This window comes from Scomber japonicus, chromosome 6 (assembly GCF_027409825.1).
Source record: "Scomber japonicus isolate fScoJap1 chromosome 6, fScoJap1.pri, whole genome shotgun sequence".
In the NCBI taxonomy this organism is placed as follows: Eukaryota; Metazoa; Chordata; class Actinopteri; order Scombriformes; family Scombridae; genus Scomber; species Scomber japonicus.
Genome location: NC_070583.1, coordinates 38,725,207 through 38,744,041, shown reverse-complemented (window position 1 = coordinate 38,744,041; position 18,835 = coordinate 38,725,207). Strand labels below are relative to the sequence as shown.

Sequence of the window (18,835 nt, the reverse complement as noted above, 5' to 3'; positions counted from 1 at the left end):
AAAAACCTGCCGAGTGACTCCGAGGCTGCTCGAGCAGATAAAGTCTCTGTGAGCATCTCTTGAAAATAAACTCTGTATTTTCAGGGAAGTTCAACTGTGCCGAGATATTTACAATGATGAAAATGGATGAATGAGTCCGACCCTCTGGAGGTCTTGGATCGATCTGACCACAGTCCACAAGCACCAACGCTCAGGTTAAAGGATAACTACCGTTTTTTACAACCTGGACCTTATTTCGAGGGTTAGGGTTTCATGGGGTTTCATTTTCAAGCTGTGAAAATGGGTGAATGAGTCCGACCCTCTGGAGGTCTTCGATCAATCCGACCACAGTCCACAAGCACCAACGCTCAGGTTAAAGGATAATTACTGCTTTTTTAACAACCTGGACCTTATTTCTAGCATAAAATACGATCATGTACTCACCCAGACAACTTTGGTGTCAGCCGAGCCGAGTCGTGCTGGAACTGAGTAGTGGAAAAGCGTCATAAAAATGCTTTTAAGGAATCCTTCATCCAGCAGAGTGACATTAAAGCTTTATTCGGTTCTGTTCTGCCGGATGAATCTGTCCTCTGTGTTCTCAGTGTTTTTATCACGGTATCATCCACTGTGCTCACTAACAGCAGAATCTCTTTATGCCTCAAACATTCAAATACAAATTCACGTTAGGATGAGATACTGAAACTTTGTTCTTTCTCTGGTGAAGCGGCAACAGATCGAGTGTTTCTACAAATGTTTATTATCTTAATTTGTTTTTATGAATGAGCAAACTGTCATAACTCCTGTTTCCCTTTTGATTTGCTGTAATTATCATGTCTTTAAATCACCTGTTGTGACTCTGAGTCTGGAGCTTTCGGCCGCGTCTCACCGTCTCACCGTCTCTTCCTTAGCAGACGAGTGATGAAGAAGGTGAGACGTGGTTGAAAGCTCGGGGGTTGTTCGTGTTGCAGGCTGACCTTTGACCCCTGGCTCCTGTCTGTCACCTTTTCTCTCCTCCATCAGTTCATTTTCACATTTTCAGTTTGCTCCTTGTTTATCCTCCTCGTCTGTTTCCATGGTTACCATTGTTTTGTTCATTCCTTTGATTTGACCCGCCTCTTCCCGTTCTGGTTTTTTTTTCCCCTTTTTTTCCCGCCCCTGTTTTCTTCTTCTTCTTCTGTGGTGTCTCTGTAGAGTCAGTTGTGTCTTCCTCTGCACATCCTGGAGGAGCGAGGGCTCCCTCAGGTGGCCGGGACCGTCGCCGCCCTGCTCGACCTGGCCCCGCCCCGTCACCCGGCAACCAGCAGCACCACGACGACGTCATCGACCACAGCCGGACCCTCCGTCACCATGTAGACGACGCTAACGCCGCCGCCGCCGCACACGCTCAGTCTGTCTCCTGTCGTAGGATCTGGACCTGATGGAGACCTGAACGCAGCGAGGATCCGAACACACACACTGACACACGAGTAACACTAACATGATCACATGACATCAGAGCGTCACGTGACCCCGCCTCTTACGATTGGACGAGACAGATTTGTGTTTAACGAGTCCGAGAAAATAATTAAACATTAAAAATTAAAACGACAGGTGAGAAAAGAAAAAAGATCAGCTGATGATTCAGTTTGTTTGTTTTTGGATTTTTTACGATATAACCCAAATTTATCGTACACGTTTCACACTCACAAACTTTATCTGACGTTAACTTTAATTTTATACGTATTTATTTATGAATCTACGAAACAATCTGAATCCAAATAAAATCATGTTCAAGTTAAAAATCTTAACAAGAAATTAGAATTCGTACAAATACGAAAAAACAAACTATTTATTATTTCTCCATCGACACTGAACTGTAACGGGGCTCGATGCTAACAGCTAACGATAGCTAACGTAGACGTACAGTTATTAATGACACTAATCTGGCTCGCTGCTAACGATACAGTTGGACTGGAAATGACGCTAACGTAAAGAAAGTTACTGCTAATGTAAAACTGAAGTTTTTGTGGTTCAGAGACCTACGCTAACATACGCTAACATTATAAACCTAGCCGGTGTGGAGTTTAAGCTAACACAGCTAACTGTAGTTAACATTAGTTACTCTGTTTGAGGTTGATTACGCTAACAATGCTAAATGCTAATGATGGTAAACATACACAACATGAAACTTGAAACAGTTAGCTTCAAATATTAGCTAACATTAATGTACTGACAGCTGATGCTAACTGCTGGCTAACATAAATAGAAGGAGCGGGTTTGAAAATGGTAACTGGTAGCATTAGCTAACGTTATGCACAGAATATTTTTAAGTTGAGTGGAAATCTTAAAAATAAACAATCTGATATTAGGTTAAAGTTTTTAAACATTAGTTAACTTTAGCCGGGTTAGGGTTAGCATAGACTTCAGCTAATGGACGTTTCTGAGCTAACGTTAATGTGCTGGGTTTTGTGTTTAAGCTAACGTTGCTTCATGCTAACGTCAGTAAAGGTGGTTTACAGTTTACATCATCAATGCTAACAGCTAACGATAGCAAACATGGATGTACAGTGATTGTTTTAAACATGCTAACATTAAGCTAACACGGCTAGCTGTAAAGTTAGCTAACATGGCTGCACACTAACGTAGCTTCATGCTAACGTAGCTGTAATCAGTCGGAGCTTCAGTCGGTGTTTCGTGTCTCCACCAAATCCAAAATATTTAAAGTCAGTTTGGTTCTTTATTAAGTTCCGATCTTGGACCTGCGTGATCGTTCTTCATCAGTGAGGATGATGATGATGATGATGATGATGATGATGAAGAGGAGTCAGACTGAAGCAGATGTTACAGTGACTGAAGGTCCTGATTGGCCGAGGAGGATCAGGTGACCCGTCAGCGTGTCATCATGGAAACGGACAGCCGGCTGTTTTTTTAATCTTTTATTAAATGTTTGTGTACAAATATATTCTGTAAATATAAACATATATATATATATATAAATATATATATATGAGGCTGGAACGTGTTGCCATGGCAACGCGGAGCATCATGGACGCTCAGAGTCCCGAATCAAAGGTCAAAGGTCAAAGAATATGTTAAAGAAACTGACAGAAATCCAAATTAACCTCATTAATCACCTGTTCACACCTGTTCTCACTTTTCCACACCTGCTCACACCTGTTCACACCTGCTTACACCTGTCCACACCTGTTTTCACCTGCTCTCACCTGTCCACACCTGCTCACACCTGTCCACACCTGTTTTCACCTGCTCTCACCTGTCCACACCTGCTCACACCTGTCCACACCTGTTTTCACCTGCTCTCACCTGTCCACACCTGCTCACACCTGTCCACACCTGTTCACACCTGCTCACACCTGTTTTCACCCGACTCATATTTTGGATCATGAGGCGACAGATGAGCCGATGTCTTCCTTCAGAGCTGAAACAGCCAATCAGAGAAGAGCTCACCTGCAGCTCGTTAACTCCATGGAGCCGCTGAAACGAACTCGAAACGTTTTTTATTTAATTTCTGTTGTTTTGTTTTTTTTTTAAATAAGAGCTTGTGTTGCGTTCAGGTGCTGTGGGACATACTGATGGTGATGGACTCAACTGGAGCTGTAACGATAATGATTCAATAATACTTTCGTTATATTTTTGTAAACTTAACGGTAAAAAAAAAATCATCTCACGTGACGTTAAAATGTTCATATTTCGGGGTTTCTTGACTCGGAAACACTAACGAACATTTTAACGATAAATTAAAAGATACGATGAGTTTCAGTTTGATTCACGAGATCAACAAAAACTCGTCAGGTTTGAACCAATCAGCTTCCAGTGAGGAGTCTCAAAGCTTTCCAAACCGTTTCCATGGAGACACCTCAGATGGTAACGAAGCTTCAGGGTCAATCAGATCTCAGTTTGTTCCCGTTGTACCTGAACGCAGCACGATGCCTTCAAGTTCCTCCCTGATGTTTGACTCTCAGGCGGAGCTACGACCTGCTTTCATGGTTTTGTACAGATGTTTTTTTTCTTCTTCATGTGTTTTTCTCCTGCGGCGGTGGGGGGGGGGGGGGGGGGGGGGGTCATGTGACGACAGCGCGGTTTTAAAGGACATTCCACTGTTTTTACGCGGAGGACAAACAGACTTTCTCACAGTTTTAAACTTTTTTTCACTTTAATTTTTTTGCTGAGAAACTGTATAAAAGATTTGAACACAGCTGTATGAAGAGTTGAGTTAAGTTTAAGTGCATTAAATAAATATTTTAATTTGACTTTTTGTTTTATTGAGTTATTGACGCTGTTTGCGGCTGCAGGACACGAGGAGAGAAGATCTAAAATAATGTGATGATGATCTTTAGTGTATTTATATATTAAAGATAATCAGCTGGATCACCTGAACATTATGAATCTAAAAGTGAAGAAACATCCAGAATAAGAAAGGAAATATTCTGTTAAGTTGTTGGAGAAGATGACAAAGGACTAAAATCATAGCTCCTCTCTCCTCCATGGTTCTTCTCCTCCTTCTTCATCATTCATTTAGTTCTTATATCCTGTGATACAGACCAGTGAAATGCAGAAATTCCAACAGTTTTTTGTTCTCTCTGGATCTCCTTTAGTTAGTAGAGTTGACATGTTTCTATTCTTTATAATTCACCTTTTTCTCTCAGTTCAACATTTTGTCAGTTTGGTCTTTCTATAATATTCTCTAAACTATATTATAACTACTCAGTTCTGTACTATATAATAGTCTATATATTCTATAGACCCTCCCTGAGCTACTACCTTATCGTGGTGGAGGGGTTTGCATGTCCCAATGACCCCAGGAGCTCAGTTGTAGGGGGCTTTTATGCCCCTGGTAGGGTCTCCCATGGCAAACAGGTCCGGGGGGAGGGGCCACACAAAGGGTAGCTCAAAAAGACCCTTTATGATGAGTTTGATAAATGGATTTCCGTGTCCGTCCCCCCTGGAGCAAGACCTGGGGTTGGGGCTCGGGGGCGAGCGCCTGGTGGCTGGAGAAGGGACATGGGACCCCGCTCCCACAGACTCACCATCAATGGGAGGGGCCAAAGTCACACTATCATACTTAATTATGGTTGAGTTAATGATTGTACTGTACACGCTGTTAGCTTTCTTGAACCTTGTTCTCTGAGGTTTTGCCAGTTTCTTGCAGTACCTGCTCAGTGTCACATGGTAGATAAAGAAGTCTTTGCTGATTGACCTCACTGACTTTATCTGCCTTACCTTATCTGATGCAACCTTAAGTACAAGTGCAGACACAAGCCTATTCATTTTCCTCTAGAGGTAACCTGTAGGTAGGACAGAGGTGAGCGCTCTCTCTCTCTGTCACCTGTCTGGAAACACAGAAGAGAAGCAGCGCGAGGACGAGGTAGGCAGTGTATTAATGAAAAACATGATCAATATGATGTGAAGTGAGAAATGAATTTAACCCTGTAGAGCCCAGAGAAATGTGTTAATCTGTAGTGTGTATGATGACAGTGAGGTTTTAGCAGCATTAATGAGGACAGTATGTTTATGAGGACACATGTTAGAATAGTAGGGGTGTGACGATACACTCAGTTCACGAGACAATGAGGAAATATATGACTGTTCTTTTATTTGAAATTCACAAAATGGAAATTGAATTGAAATGTTTTAACAGTCATATATTTCCTCATTGAGCTGAGTGTATCGTCACACCACTATCAGTGACTCATTGCAGTAAAACATCATGGAGGTCACAGTTAGACCTAAATGTTGGAGCAGCATCTAGTAGCTGTTAGTGGCTGCAGTGCAGATGTCATTTAGTTCACAAGTTTAGAGTCAGTGAGCACATATTTACACTAATATGTTTGTTTCATGTTTTTACACATTTAAATCTATTAGCAGCTAATGACTCTAATGATGTAATGTCTGATGTCTTCAGTCACACTGCAGATCGACCAATGAGGGCAGAGTGTTAATCTGCAGTGTGACTCATTTAATTGGTCATATCAAAGGTCACCTCATTCAGTCATCTTGAACCTGACAAACTTGAAATACTTTGGCTCCATCTGGTGGTGGAATGAATAATGACAGGATGTTAGACAGCAGTGCAGACCTGTGTGATGTGCAGCTGGTTGTAATGAATGAGCATGTTGTTGTGTTTGTGTGAAGGTGTTTCTCTGCTATGGATCAGTGTGAGGACAGAGAGGAGGGAGTCCCTCCCTCTAAAAGCTCTCTGTGTGGGGAACATGACAGCCAGACCAAAGCTCAGAGGTGAGATGAGGATCTCTAACTGTCCATCACTGTTCTCCACTCACATCACTCCACTATCATTATTCAGACTCACTGTCACATCTGACACTCAACTACTGAATAATAAGTCACAATAACTCAGAATGAACTACTAACTTTGTGAGTTAACAAAGAGCTCAACCACTGATTAGTCAACTAATCAACTGAGACAGCATCTTTCATCAGATGACATTTTGATGAACAGGAGAACGTTTCTCATCCACTGTCTTCTTACTGATTTTCATTCTGCTTCTAAAACTCCAGCTGCTGACAGTCTGCTCAAAATTCATCTTTTTAAAATCTTTGATTTGTTCATTGTTTGTTTGTATCAGGATGCAGCAGCAGAGAGCAGACTCTCCTGAACCCAGCTGTGTGTCCATGAAGAGTGATTCGTCTATGTATGCGCCTATTAAGTTTAAAGATGGACAACCTGCTGATGGAAGGTAAGAATATAATAATGGTTGGTTGGCTGTTTGGGCTGAGTAAACCTCCTGTGTTATGTGGGGCGGAGCAGGTGAACCAGGCACAAACACCAGAGACAGGTTAAATGGAAACAGCTTTAATGCTCAGAAACCAACAGACAGGCTTACAGACCATAAAGGGAAAGCAGTTCAAATAAGGTTGAAACCAGCAGGAACAGGTAACAAGAGGAACAGGAACAGACAGGAACAGCATCACAATCTAGTGTCTAGAATGAAAGAAAATGAGTGAGAGCAGTATATGTAGTGAGGAGCTGATGAGGGGATTACACAGTGGCAGCAGGTGAGCAGGTGGGTTTGAAACTGAAGGCAGGGACAGAAACAGACAGGACAACACAAACAGAGCTTAAACAGGAATCATGACAGTCGCCCCTCAAGGGACAGCTCCCAAATGTCCCTCCAGGCTGGTCAGGAGGAAGAAAACAAAGAGGAGAAAGAAGGCAGGACAGATGGGCAGGACCACTCTGGAGGCTGAAACAGCTGCTCAGGACAGAAACTTTGGAGACCAAGGTGTCAACAAAACCATGTAGAAAGGAGAGCAAGAGACAGGAGGACCTCAGCAGGGGGGCTGATGTTTTGGGAGCTGGCTGGGTGTCTGTGGAGGCAGCAGAGACTCAGTGAAGCTGGACAGCAGAGACTCAGTGAAACTGGGCAGCAGAGACTGAGTGAAGCTGGGCAGCAGAGTCTCAGTGAAGCTGGACAGCAGAGACTCAGTGAAGCTGGACAGCAGAGACTCAGTGAAGCTGGACAGCAGAGACTCACTGAAGCTGGGCAGCAGTTCTTTGGTGTTAACTACATGCTTTTTTCACTTCTTTATTCATATCAGGATGCAGCAGCAGAGAGCAGACTCTCCTGAACCCAGCTGTGTGTCCATGAAGAGTGATGGGTCTATGGGTCGTCCTATTATGTTTAAAGATGGACAACCTGCTGATGGAAGGTAAGAATTTGACATCCAGTAATCAGAGCAGCATTTACAGGAGTTCATTTAGTCATCATGACAGAACATCTTGAATAAGCTGAGTGCAGATTTGAGTCATTAAATGTCCTTAAACGTGATGTTTTCTCCACAGAGTTCAGCAGCAGAGCTCAGAGGTTCCTAGTGATCAGTCTGCACAGCAGCATCAAACACAGCTGGACTCCATATTTATGGTGTGTACATGTACAAACACACCTTTTACTATTAACTCCATCAACCACAGATGAAATAGTAAAGTAGCATTCAGGTCCTAACAGTGTCCATGCTGCTCTGTTTAGACCAGCAGGCCTTCAGACTGACACATGAATCACATGTTGTGTTCCACCAGTTTAAATGAAATGTTCACTTTATCTTTCTGTTCCAGCTGCTGGAGGAGAACATCGTCACTTTTGTGAAGAATGAGCTGAAGAGAGTCCAGAGGGGTCTGAGTCCAGATGACCCAGAATGCTTAGAGAGTCAGAGTGAGGATGAGGAGGTGTTGGACGGTGAGGAGAAAAAGCAGAGGAGGAGCAGCAGAGAGGCATTTCTGAAGATCACAGTGCACTTCCTGAGGAGAATGAAGCAGGAGGAGCTGGCTGAGCGTCTGCAGAGCAGTAAGAGGATTTTAACAGATTTAACATGATGGAGAGGAAATGGAGGCAACATGGGAGATGTTTATATTTCAAACTCTGCTGTAAATATGCTGCACACATCTGCATCAGATCAGAGGCTGTTTGTCCTCCACTGATGAACTGAATAAAACTGATGGAGGAGGAAAAACTACACAGACACACTTACATGTTCAGATTTCTAGACTTTCTGTAGGATCCACTCACTGATTTAATTTGTTGTTTGTTCATTCAGGAGCTCGTGCTGCAAAGTGTCGACGTAAACTCAAGTCTAGCCTGGAGAAGAAGTTCCAGTGTGTGTTTGAGGGGATCGCTAAAGCAGGAAACCCAACCCTTCTGAATCAGATCTACACACCGCTCTACATCACAGAGGGAGGGACTGCAGAGGTCAATGATGAACATGAGGTCAGACAGATTGAAACAGCATCCAGGAAACCAGACAGACCAGAAACAACAATCAGACAAGAAGACTTCTTTAAAGCCTCACCTGGAAGAGATGAACCAATCAGAACAGTGATGACAAAGGGAGTGGCTGGCATTGGGAAAACAGTCTTAACACAGAAGTTCACTCTGGACTGGGCTGAAGACAAAGCCAACCAGGACATAGACTTCACATTTCCATTCACTTTCAGACAGCTGAATGTGCTGAAAAAGAAAAAGTACAGCTTGGTGGAACTTGTTCATCACTTCTTTACTGAAACCAAAGAAGCAGGAATCTGCAGGTTTGAAGAGTTCCAGGTTGTGTTCATCTTTGACGGTCTGGATGAGTGTCGACTTCCTCTGGACTTCCACAACACTGAGATCCTGACTGATGTTACAGAGTCCACCTCAGTGGATGTGCTGCTGACAAACCTCATCAGGGGGAAACTGCTTCCCTCTGCTCGCCTCTGGATAACTACACGACCTGCAGCAGCCAATCAGATCCCTCCTGAGTGTGTCGGCATGGTGACAGAGGTCAGAGGGTTCACTGACCCACAGAAGGAGGAGTACTTCAGGAAGAGATTCAGAGAAGAGGAGCAGGCCAGCACCATCATCTCCCACATCAAGACATCACGAAGCCTCCACATCATGTGCCACATCCCAGTCTTCTGCTGGATCACTGCTACAGTTCTGGAGGATGTGTTGAAAAGCAGAGAGGGAGGAGAGCTGCCCAAGACCCTGACTGAGATGTACATCCACTTCCTGGTGCTTCAGTCCAAACTGAAGAACGTCAAGTATGATGGAGGAGCTGAGACAGATCCACACTGGAGTCCAGAGAGCAGGAAGATGATTGAGTCTCTGGGAAAACTGGCTTTTGAGCAGCTGCAGAAAGGCAACCTGATCTTCTATGAATCAGACCTGACAGAGTGTGGCATCGATATCAGAGCAGCCTCAGTGTGCTCAGGAGTGTTCACACAGGTCTTTAAAGAGGAGAGAGGACTGTACCAGGACAAGGTGTTCTGTTTCGTCCATCTGAGCCTTCAGGAGTTTCTGGCTGCTCTTCATGTCCATCTGACATTCATCAAGTCTGGAGTCAATCTGCTGGAAGAAGAACAAACAACATCCTGGTCTGAAGTGTTCGGAGGCAAATCAAAACGTTTCTACCAGAGTGCTGTGGACGAGGCCTTAAAGAGTCCAAATGGACACCTGGACTTGTTCCTCCGCTTCCTCCTGGGTCTTTCACTGCAGACCAATCAGACTCTCCTACGAGGTCTGCTGAAACAGACAGGAAGTAGCTCACAGACCAATCAGAAAACAGTCAAGTACATCAAGAAGAAGATCAGTGAGAATGTGTCTGCAGAGAGAAGCATCAATCTGTTCCACTGTCTGAATGAACTGAATGATCGATCTCTAGTGGAGGAGATCCAACAGTACCTGAGATCAGGAAGTCTCTCCACAGATAAACTGTCTCCTGCTCAGTGGTCAGCTCTGGTCTTCATCTTACTGTCATCAGGAAAAGATCTGGACGTGTTTGACCTGAAGGAATACTCTGCTTCAGAGGAGGCTCTTCTGAGGCTGCTGCCAGTGGTCAAAGCCTCCAACAAAGCTTTGTAGGTGCACACAGAACTATCCAGATTAATGTATTTTCATCTTTGCTCAATGAAGAAAAGAAATGTTTGCAATTCTTTTGTTCTGCTGATTCTTCTCCAGGTTGAGTGGCTGTAACCTCTCAGAGAGAAGCTGTGCAGCTCTGTCCTCAGTTCTCAGCTCCCAGTCCTCTAGTCTGAGAGATCTGGACCTGAGTAACAACAACCTGCGGGATTCAGGAGTGAAGCAGCTTTCTGCTGGACTGGAGAGTCCACACTGTGGACTGGACACCCTCAGGTCAGGAGTCAACTGTGTATAAAAGTTTACCCACCAAACTTTTATTGTCTTTATATATTGGATCTGTGAATTGACTTATTAAAATTCTTCTCCAGGTTGAGTGATTGTCACCTTTCAGAGAGAAGCTGTGCAGCTCTGTCCTCAGTTCTCAGCTCCCAGTCCTCTAGTCTGAGAGATCTGGACCTGAGTCACAACGAGTTGCAGGATTCAGGAGTGAAGCAGCTTTCTGCTGGACTGGAGAGTCCACACTGTGGACTGGAAACTCTCAGGTCAGTTTTATTACTGTGTATATAAAGTCATATTTTTGGCTTCTCCTCAGTTTCTAGTTTACATGAAGAGTTTATGATACCTAAAAGATTTAGTGTACTGTTTGAGCTGAAGTGATGTAACATCAAGTATACAGTAAGTAAAACTCCTTCCACACCAACATGTGAGTCAGGATTTATGTTTCTGTCATTTAATCTTCAATAAAAATTGAATTAATTACAGAAAATATACAACACAGAATTACTGTCATGTTCTCTACATGCAGGTTGTTGTGGATTTTTAATTGAGGAGCCTATTCATCAGTGAATAGAGAACAGGAGTTCAGGATGTCTTATGTGTTTGAAGCCAAGCACAATAACTTCAGTGTTTTCTGAGTTTAGTAGCAGGAAGTGTCATTTTCTTTACATTGAACTTCTTTTGTATAAAATACAAATTAAACATTTAAACACTGAATTAAATTGAATTAGATTAGACTATGATGGAAGCTCTGTAAGTGCTCAGATTGTTTGCTTTATTTATTATTATTTAGATACTGTCTTTTTAAAATAAATTAAATAAGTAACCTATTTCTTGTTTTGTTTTTCTTCATATTTCCAGGTTGAGTGGCTGTAAGCTCTCAGAGAGAAGCTGTGCAGCTCTGTCCTCAGTTCTCAGCTCCCAGTCCTCTCGTCTGAGAGATCTGGACCTGAGTAACAACAACCTGCAGGATTCAGGAGTGAAGCAGTTTTCTGCTGGACTGGAGAGTCCACACTGTGGACTGGTAACTCTCAGGTCAGTTTTATTACTGTGTATATAAAGTCATATAAGTATATTTAAGTTGCCTAATTAAATTATTGTGATCACACAGTGAACATTGTTGGAATGAAAAATAAGCACTAAGTTAAAACATCAGTACATTTCTCTGAAATCTTCTTTAGATTTTATATGGAACAATATTTAACTTTAAAGGCATTTCTTCTGCCAACATAAATCAGAATGCAGACTCCAGCAGGAACATGTGCTTTCTCTTCTACGACTAACCTAAAATGTATCTGCATGACACCAACATACAGCAGGGGGCGATGTGTGTGAACATAAAGGCCTGAAGGACAACATCCTGTTTATCTCGTTACATTAACTGTTGTGTGTGTTCAGTCTGTCAGGATGTCTGATCACAGAGGAAGGCTGTGCTTCTCTGGCCTCAGCTCTGACGTGCAACCCCTCCCATCTGAGAGAGCTGGACCTGAGCTACAATCATCCAGGAGACTCAGGAGAGAAGATCCTGTCTGCTGGACTGAAGGATCCACACTGGAGACTGGACACTCTCAGGTATGGACAGACAGATGGACACTCTCAGGTATGGACAGATGGTGGCGGAGTGTAGCTCAGTGGGAGGAGCGCCCGCCACATGTGTTGAGGCTGTTGTCCTCACTGCAGGTGACCGCAGTTCGAATCCCGCACTGAGCAGTCTACTAACCTGTCCATTAAAGGCAAAAAGCCCAAAAAATATATACTTAAAAAGACACTCTGACTAACTGAGGGACTCTGGTTCATGTTTAATGGTGGATATGAGTGAAGGTGTATGAAGCTGATTGTGTCTTTGTCTCTTCCTCCAGGATGGACCATGGTGGACTGCAGAGACTGAAACCTGACGTGAGGAAGTGTGAGTGTGTTTTCAGTTTGATTCATGAGAACTTTGAGAAAAACTGGATGAAATATGTAAAAGAAGTGAAAAAATTCAAAAAGATGGAAAAAGTGTTTAGTCAGAAATGGGCGTGGCCTAAACTGACGTTTATCTTGAACCAATGAATCCATGAAACAGAAATTTCCTTCTGTTGGTCACAGTTCAGGAGTTAAAAGAGAAATGTTTTATAAATGTCCACATGGTGGCGCTACCTGCTCCAAAATATCCCTGATGTCTCTCCTGCAGATAAAGTTCATTCATTCATACTGACTACTGGGGGGACGCAGTTTGCTGTGGGGCGGGGGGCATCCTAGGGTTAGTGTCAAACAAACCGTAGCACCACTTCATACCGCAGCAAAAGGAGGAAGGAAAGCCAATCTAAAAACAACACAACACACTGTAATGGTGCCTAAACACAGCCGGTAGTACTACTTGAATAGAACTTGTCAATGACTATCTGGTTAAAGTCAGTCATCAGTCTCTTTTCCATTGACAGCATGGCCAGTGCCTCTCCTGGGTCATGCTGTTTCTGAGAAAAGTTTGAATTCTTTTCATGGTTGAGAAGCACTTCTCAGCTTCCGCTGTGGTCATGGGTGATGAGGATCTTTAGGAAAGTGACAGTCTCTGAGAAGACTTCTTCAACATTGTTCTCTCCATAAACAACTGGAATAGATCCACAGCACCACAACAGGCTCTGAACTCGTCCTGCTGTAGATGAGACTAAACTCTGTCTTCAACTTGCTTCCATTGAGCATCAGGTCGGCCTTCAAGGTGTTGCTCAGTGCATCCTCAGGAAATGTTCAAACCTGTCCCCCAGCAGCAAGGTGGCACTAACTAGGTAGTTTATAAAGGAGAAGTGTTCCCTGGTGTGTCCCAGTATGGTATCTCTGACCCACAGAGACAGGAATAAAACATTATAATCACACATGACAAAATGTCCACTTCACAGACATTACCTAAAGTTACCAACAGTTAACCACTTAACGCACGCTGTTCCTCCTACGGGACGGGACGGATGTTAGGAGGTAGCCACAAGTTCTTCTGGATGTTTTAAACACCAACCCTTAAACATATATATTCATGCCGTACATTGTTGGAAAGCTTAGATTGTCCTGATTCATTCAAGACCACTCACGACTTATATGGTTGCTCACAGCCGTAATAGTATTAGCGATTAGCTCGGCTAGCCCCTGAGCTAAGTAAGAAAAGCTATAATGCCTACATACCTTCAAAGTCTTCCCTTTATCCACAACGATCATCTTATGACTCAGGACTTTCTGTACAGCTCGCCAAGTATCCATTCTTGTGAAATATGAAATCCGTTTCCATAAAACCGAAATACTTTCCTCAATATGTCAACATGTATTTAGTCCAACACGTAACGTAATAAAACAAATAACAAACCATATACGGTCCGTTTACGTCATTTCCTGACCTGCGCGTCCATCTCAGAGTACACGTGACTAGATGTTTACGACCGTGAGCCTCTTCTGCTTCTGACGACACCACACACAGGCCAATCGGTGTTTAGGATTAGGCAGTACATGTCTCCAAAGCCAATGAGGACATGTGACCGACGACAATGACGATATGGCTTTGATTGACTGCTGTTCTAGCCTATGGAAATATTCGGTGAAATGAAGTTGATAACCTTTTAGTCAATAGTCAGAGGTTTCCAACGGTGTATGACACTAAGCTATTATGTTTGACTGTCCATTAACAAACTCCAAGCGTAACCAGCGTGCGCCCTGTGCGTAAAAGAGTTGAACCATATATCATTACGCACTCGGCATTTTGGTACACGGTTGGTTCTTCTTCGACTTAACATATGACTTATACCAAAATAAACAGATAGATAGATAGATAGATATGGCCAAACAAAAAATATATGGTTATATGTAATCATAATAATAATAATAATATTAATAATAATAATAATAATATGGCGTCAGCTTTCATTAGAGACCAAGATTTTGATTGTAGGCAAAGGGGTTGTAAAGTTATAGGTGTTTGATTGTGATTATACAGCTTTGATAACCAAGTGTCCATTTGGAGTCTCCAAAAAGGACCTGAGGAAAACGCATGGACATACCTGTTGAAAAATAATTCTGAAAAATTCATCTTTTGGTCTTTTGACTCCATGAAGCCAAGACCTGTGGCTGTGGCCTCATTGTGTCTATATCCTGCTGGGAGGTCCCTGAATGTCTGTACTCATGTCATTGTAAAGGCAAACCTATGGGCGAGTAAACAACCCCATCATTGTAACCTCTGCCACTCTTTGTCAGTAAGTCACAGAATCACACAGACACTTTTACAAGAATCCTGAGAGTGTTTCCTTTCCAATGATACCAGACACATCTCTGAGTCTCAAACTATGTGGGATCTGTGCTGCTCACAACTTGGGCATGTCGTTTAGGCTAACAACATAAAAAACAGGGGCGTGTGTTAAGTGGTTAATGTAAAGTTACCAATAAGTTAATGTGCTTAAAAAGAGACACAACCATATATATTTTAGTTGTGTCATCAACTAGGTGCACTTTTATCCTTGTGAACTTGAATTAAAAAAGTTATTCAAAACTCATCTAGTTTTAAGATCTGTAAGATGACAAACTTAGATTACAAGACAAATTGTTAATTTTGGACATTTTTCTGACCTACATTGAACAAATGTCATTTCCACCACATCTCAATATACAAATGTTATTTAATTATAAATAACTTTTACCACTCTAGAATTTTCTGAGCCTTTTTTGTAACTATTTTTACCAGTTTTTCTATAATGTACAATAATCATACAACTGTCCAATCACAGTAGATTAAGAACATAAAACAACAATTTGCTGCCAATAAAAGTGGGCGTGTCCTGGAAAACTGAAGGAAGCCAATCAGAGAGCAGCCTCAGGTCACGTGCTTGTGAAGGGTTTACATTGACTCTCATTGGAATCAATTTATAATGAATGCTGACAGGTGCTGAGAGACTAACAGGTGCATTTTACAAGCTAATACGTTTGATTTCATCATTTTATGTTTTTTATGTTAATGTTTATTTCAGACATAAACGAACAATTTCAATTCCAAAAGGAAAAAAGAAAATCAACCAAGAATGAAACAAATAAAATAAGCAAACAATGACATTCTTCTGGCAGTAACTGTGCCTGAAAAGGAGCAGGATGAAGTTTACACTTATTTAATTCCTGCCACTAATTCACAATCAACTTACATTTCTGTACCTGTGTTCCTGTGTAGTATATAGAAATATATTATCATTAATATTATTATCACTATCATTACCGTCTATATCACCATTATTATTTTTACTATTATTATCTAGTCCTAGTATTATATCTTCATCATCATCATCATCATCATCATCATCATCATCATCATCATCATCACTACATTGCCACCATTGTCACTATCATAAATATTATCAGCATTAACTCAAAGTAATACAAATAATAGTACACAAAGTACCAAGTCCAATGTCATCCACTCATTTTTGGACACAACCAAATCACATATAATACACATACATATAATATAAATACATATATAATAATAGCATCTTAATTCCTATACCTACTGAAGATCATTTCTTTGTACCTCTTTATAAAAAACGTAATGTTTGGACATTCCCTCAGTTCCACATTTAGACTGATCCATAGCCTCACACCACAAACACAAATACTAAAGTTCCTCCTCATCGTTGGCACGCTAACACTTTTGAAATAAGTATGAGCTCTTAGATTGTAGCCCTCCTCTCTTACACTGAACATTTGTTGGATATTTGCAGGCAGTTGGTTGTTTTTTGCTTTGTACATAGTTTGAGCTATTTGAAATTCCACCAGATCAGCAAACTTCAGTAAATGAGACAGTAAGAATAATGGATTTGAATGATCCCTGTACTCTGCATTATGGATGTTACAAATTGCTCTTTTCTGAAGAATAAACAATGACTGTACATTAGATTTGTAATTATTGGCCCAAACTTCAGCGCAGTAACTTCAGTATGGTGAGCAAGGGCGTAGGAATGAGTTTAACATTGACACATATGGGAAACCTGACAGATCCGTTAATGGTTTGAACAGAAATATGTCATAAATTAACTACACTGCAAAACATTCACAAATATATTTTATTCTACTAAAAAGATAGATTAGTAAAGGTAAAGGAAAACACATTTTGAATGGAAGTAATGAACTGATAAATATCAAATATCAATTCTTTAATTGCAGGCCTAATCATCCAGTTTTGTAGATGAATAAATAACATGGGAAGAATATTGATCAAAGTTTGAATTCAAATGTTGTGAATAAATGTTCTTTTCCTAGTTGTATCTTATGGCTCAATGAACAGACACAGATACAGGTAAAGGTTCAAGTGAAAGGCAAAAACAGCATCAAAATGTTAACATATAAAGCAACTTGTTTTTACTCCCGAGTGTGATATCCTTCCACATTTCCACTAACTGGCTGATATGACTCTGTCCTCTGTCCCCTGACTTCAGTGTCTCTCAGCTGTCTGTCCCTGCTCTGAACACCCTAAAAGGAAAACAGTCACCATGTCACATGATTTACATGTTTCCTATGTATTTTATTAGTATACAGAAATATATAAAGTAGCACAGATCTTATAGTCCCATACAGGTACAGATCAGTGATAAATGGCTCAAAGACGTATGAGGTTTTCAAAGTAGTAAAAAAATAAAAGAGCTAGTAGAGTTCCCTAAAAGGCTTTTTAATGTTCATTGGAGTGTCACCTATGCACTTATATTAGTTATATTCAAGAATAAAACCAGTAATTCATTTTTATTGTGATTAGTAAGAATATACTGTGGAAAAATGTCATTCAGTGTAACCCTAATTGTTGTTTTAACAAAAAGTCTTTTATGTCCATTTATCACAATCATTTGGTTTTATATTTATGTTCAGACTGTCAGAAATATAACTACCCAGAAAACATTATTTCATTTTGAACACCACATATTTGATGCGTCATTGGTACAACTCTAAATGTGTTGAAGGTCTTTAACAAACATTTACTGCCTTGCACTGAATTTCTTTCTTAAATGTTTAAAAATACCTTTTACTACCTTTAAGATTTGTTTTTGTCTCTGTGAGTCAAAAAAGACAAATTACTGTATTTAAATATAAAATATTGGCGTTACACTGTATGACAATATTTCGTTACACCGAATGACAAATATCAAAACGGCCCAAAAATATTGATTAAATGTGATTCCTTTAGCAACAACAATAATGATCCTATAAACAATTATCTGCAGCAGCACCAGTATTTTCTTTAAAGTTAAAAACTAAAATCAGGACGAGATGTTTAAGATGTCGACAGTTTACAGATAATGTGCCTTAAAATACATTCAAATGATATAAAATAGTTATAAATGATAATATCCACTATTAATACAACAACTAAATACAACAAATAAATATGATGCATGATTAAATGTTATAAACTATCACTGTCATTCAGTGTAACGTTTCTGTCATTCAGTGTAACGTTTCTGTCATTCAGTGTAACGTTCCTGTCATTCAGTGTAACGTTTCTCTCATTCAGTGTAACGTTTCTGACATTCAGTGTAACGTTTCTGTCATTCAGTGTAACGTTTCTGTCATTCAGTGTAACATGTTTAACACTGAAGGACAGATCTCATACATAAACACATTTATCAGGCAGTTCCTTTGCTACCTATATAAAGTTAAGACCTTCACCGATAGACATTATCATTAATTATCATATTTAATTTAGCTTTTTAAAAATCATAATATTTAAAGTTTGTTTTCTGAGTCGCACTGAAGGACATTTTTGGACCATGGGTTACAAGCTGGTGAAAAACTGAAATGATCAAATATTACAGAGAGATGTAGTCACATGACCACATGGACAGAGGGTCCTCTAAGGGTCCTTTTCATGATGTCACACACTGTCACATGATCAGCATCATGTGGTATGCTTTAAAATGACTTTTTACCCATCGTTACACTGAATGACATTGGTGACGCACACATTTTGGGACAAAAGTTATTCACATTTTAAAATAAGTTGCATTATTCTACATAATGTTGCAAACACTTACATAATCATGCCATGTGTGTTAATTTATATTTTAGGATGATTTTTCTACATTTTAAAAACAGTTTTGTTATTAGAATTTAACTCGGGACAGTTACACTGAATGACATTTTGACACTTTAAAGCTCAATAATTAATTTAATACTTTGACACAAACATTCTTCTGAGTGAAAAGAAGGGGAAGGGTTGAGTGTTTTAATATTATATTTATAAATAT

General features: G+C 40.7%; 1 protein-coding gene across 1 annotated transcript in view; it reads left to right on the top strand.

Annotated features, from left to right (window-relative positions):
* lrch3 (leucine-rich repeats and calponin homology (CH) domain containing 3) overlaps positions 1 to 3,146 on the top strand; it is a 43,521-nt gene extending 40,375 nt beyond the window's left edge. Inside the window, exon 20 of the mRNA XM_053321475.1 lies at positions 1,171 to 3,146. Within this exon, the coding sequence (XP_053177450.1) occupies positions 1,171 to 1,332 (162 nt within the window). The 3' untranslated portion in view covers positions 1,333 to 3,146. The remainder of the gene's footprint in view (positions 1 to 1,170) is intronic.
* The last annotated feature ends 15,689 nt before the right edge of the window (positions 3,147 to 18,835 follow it).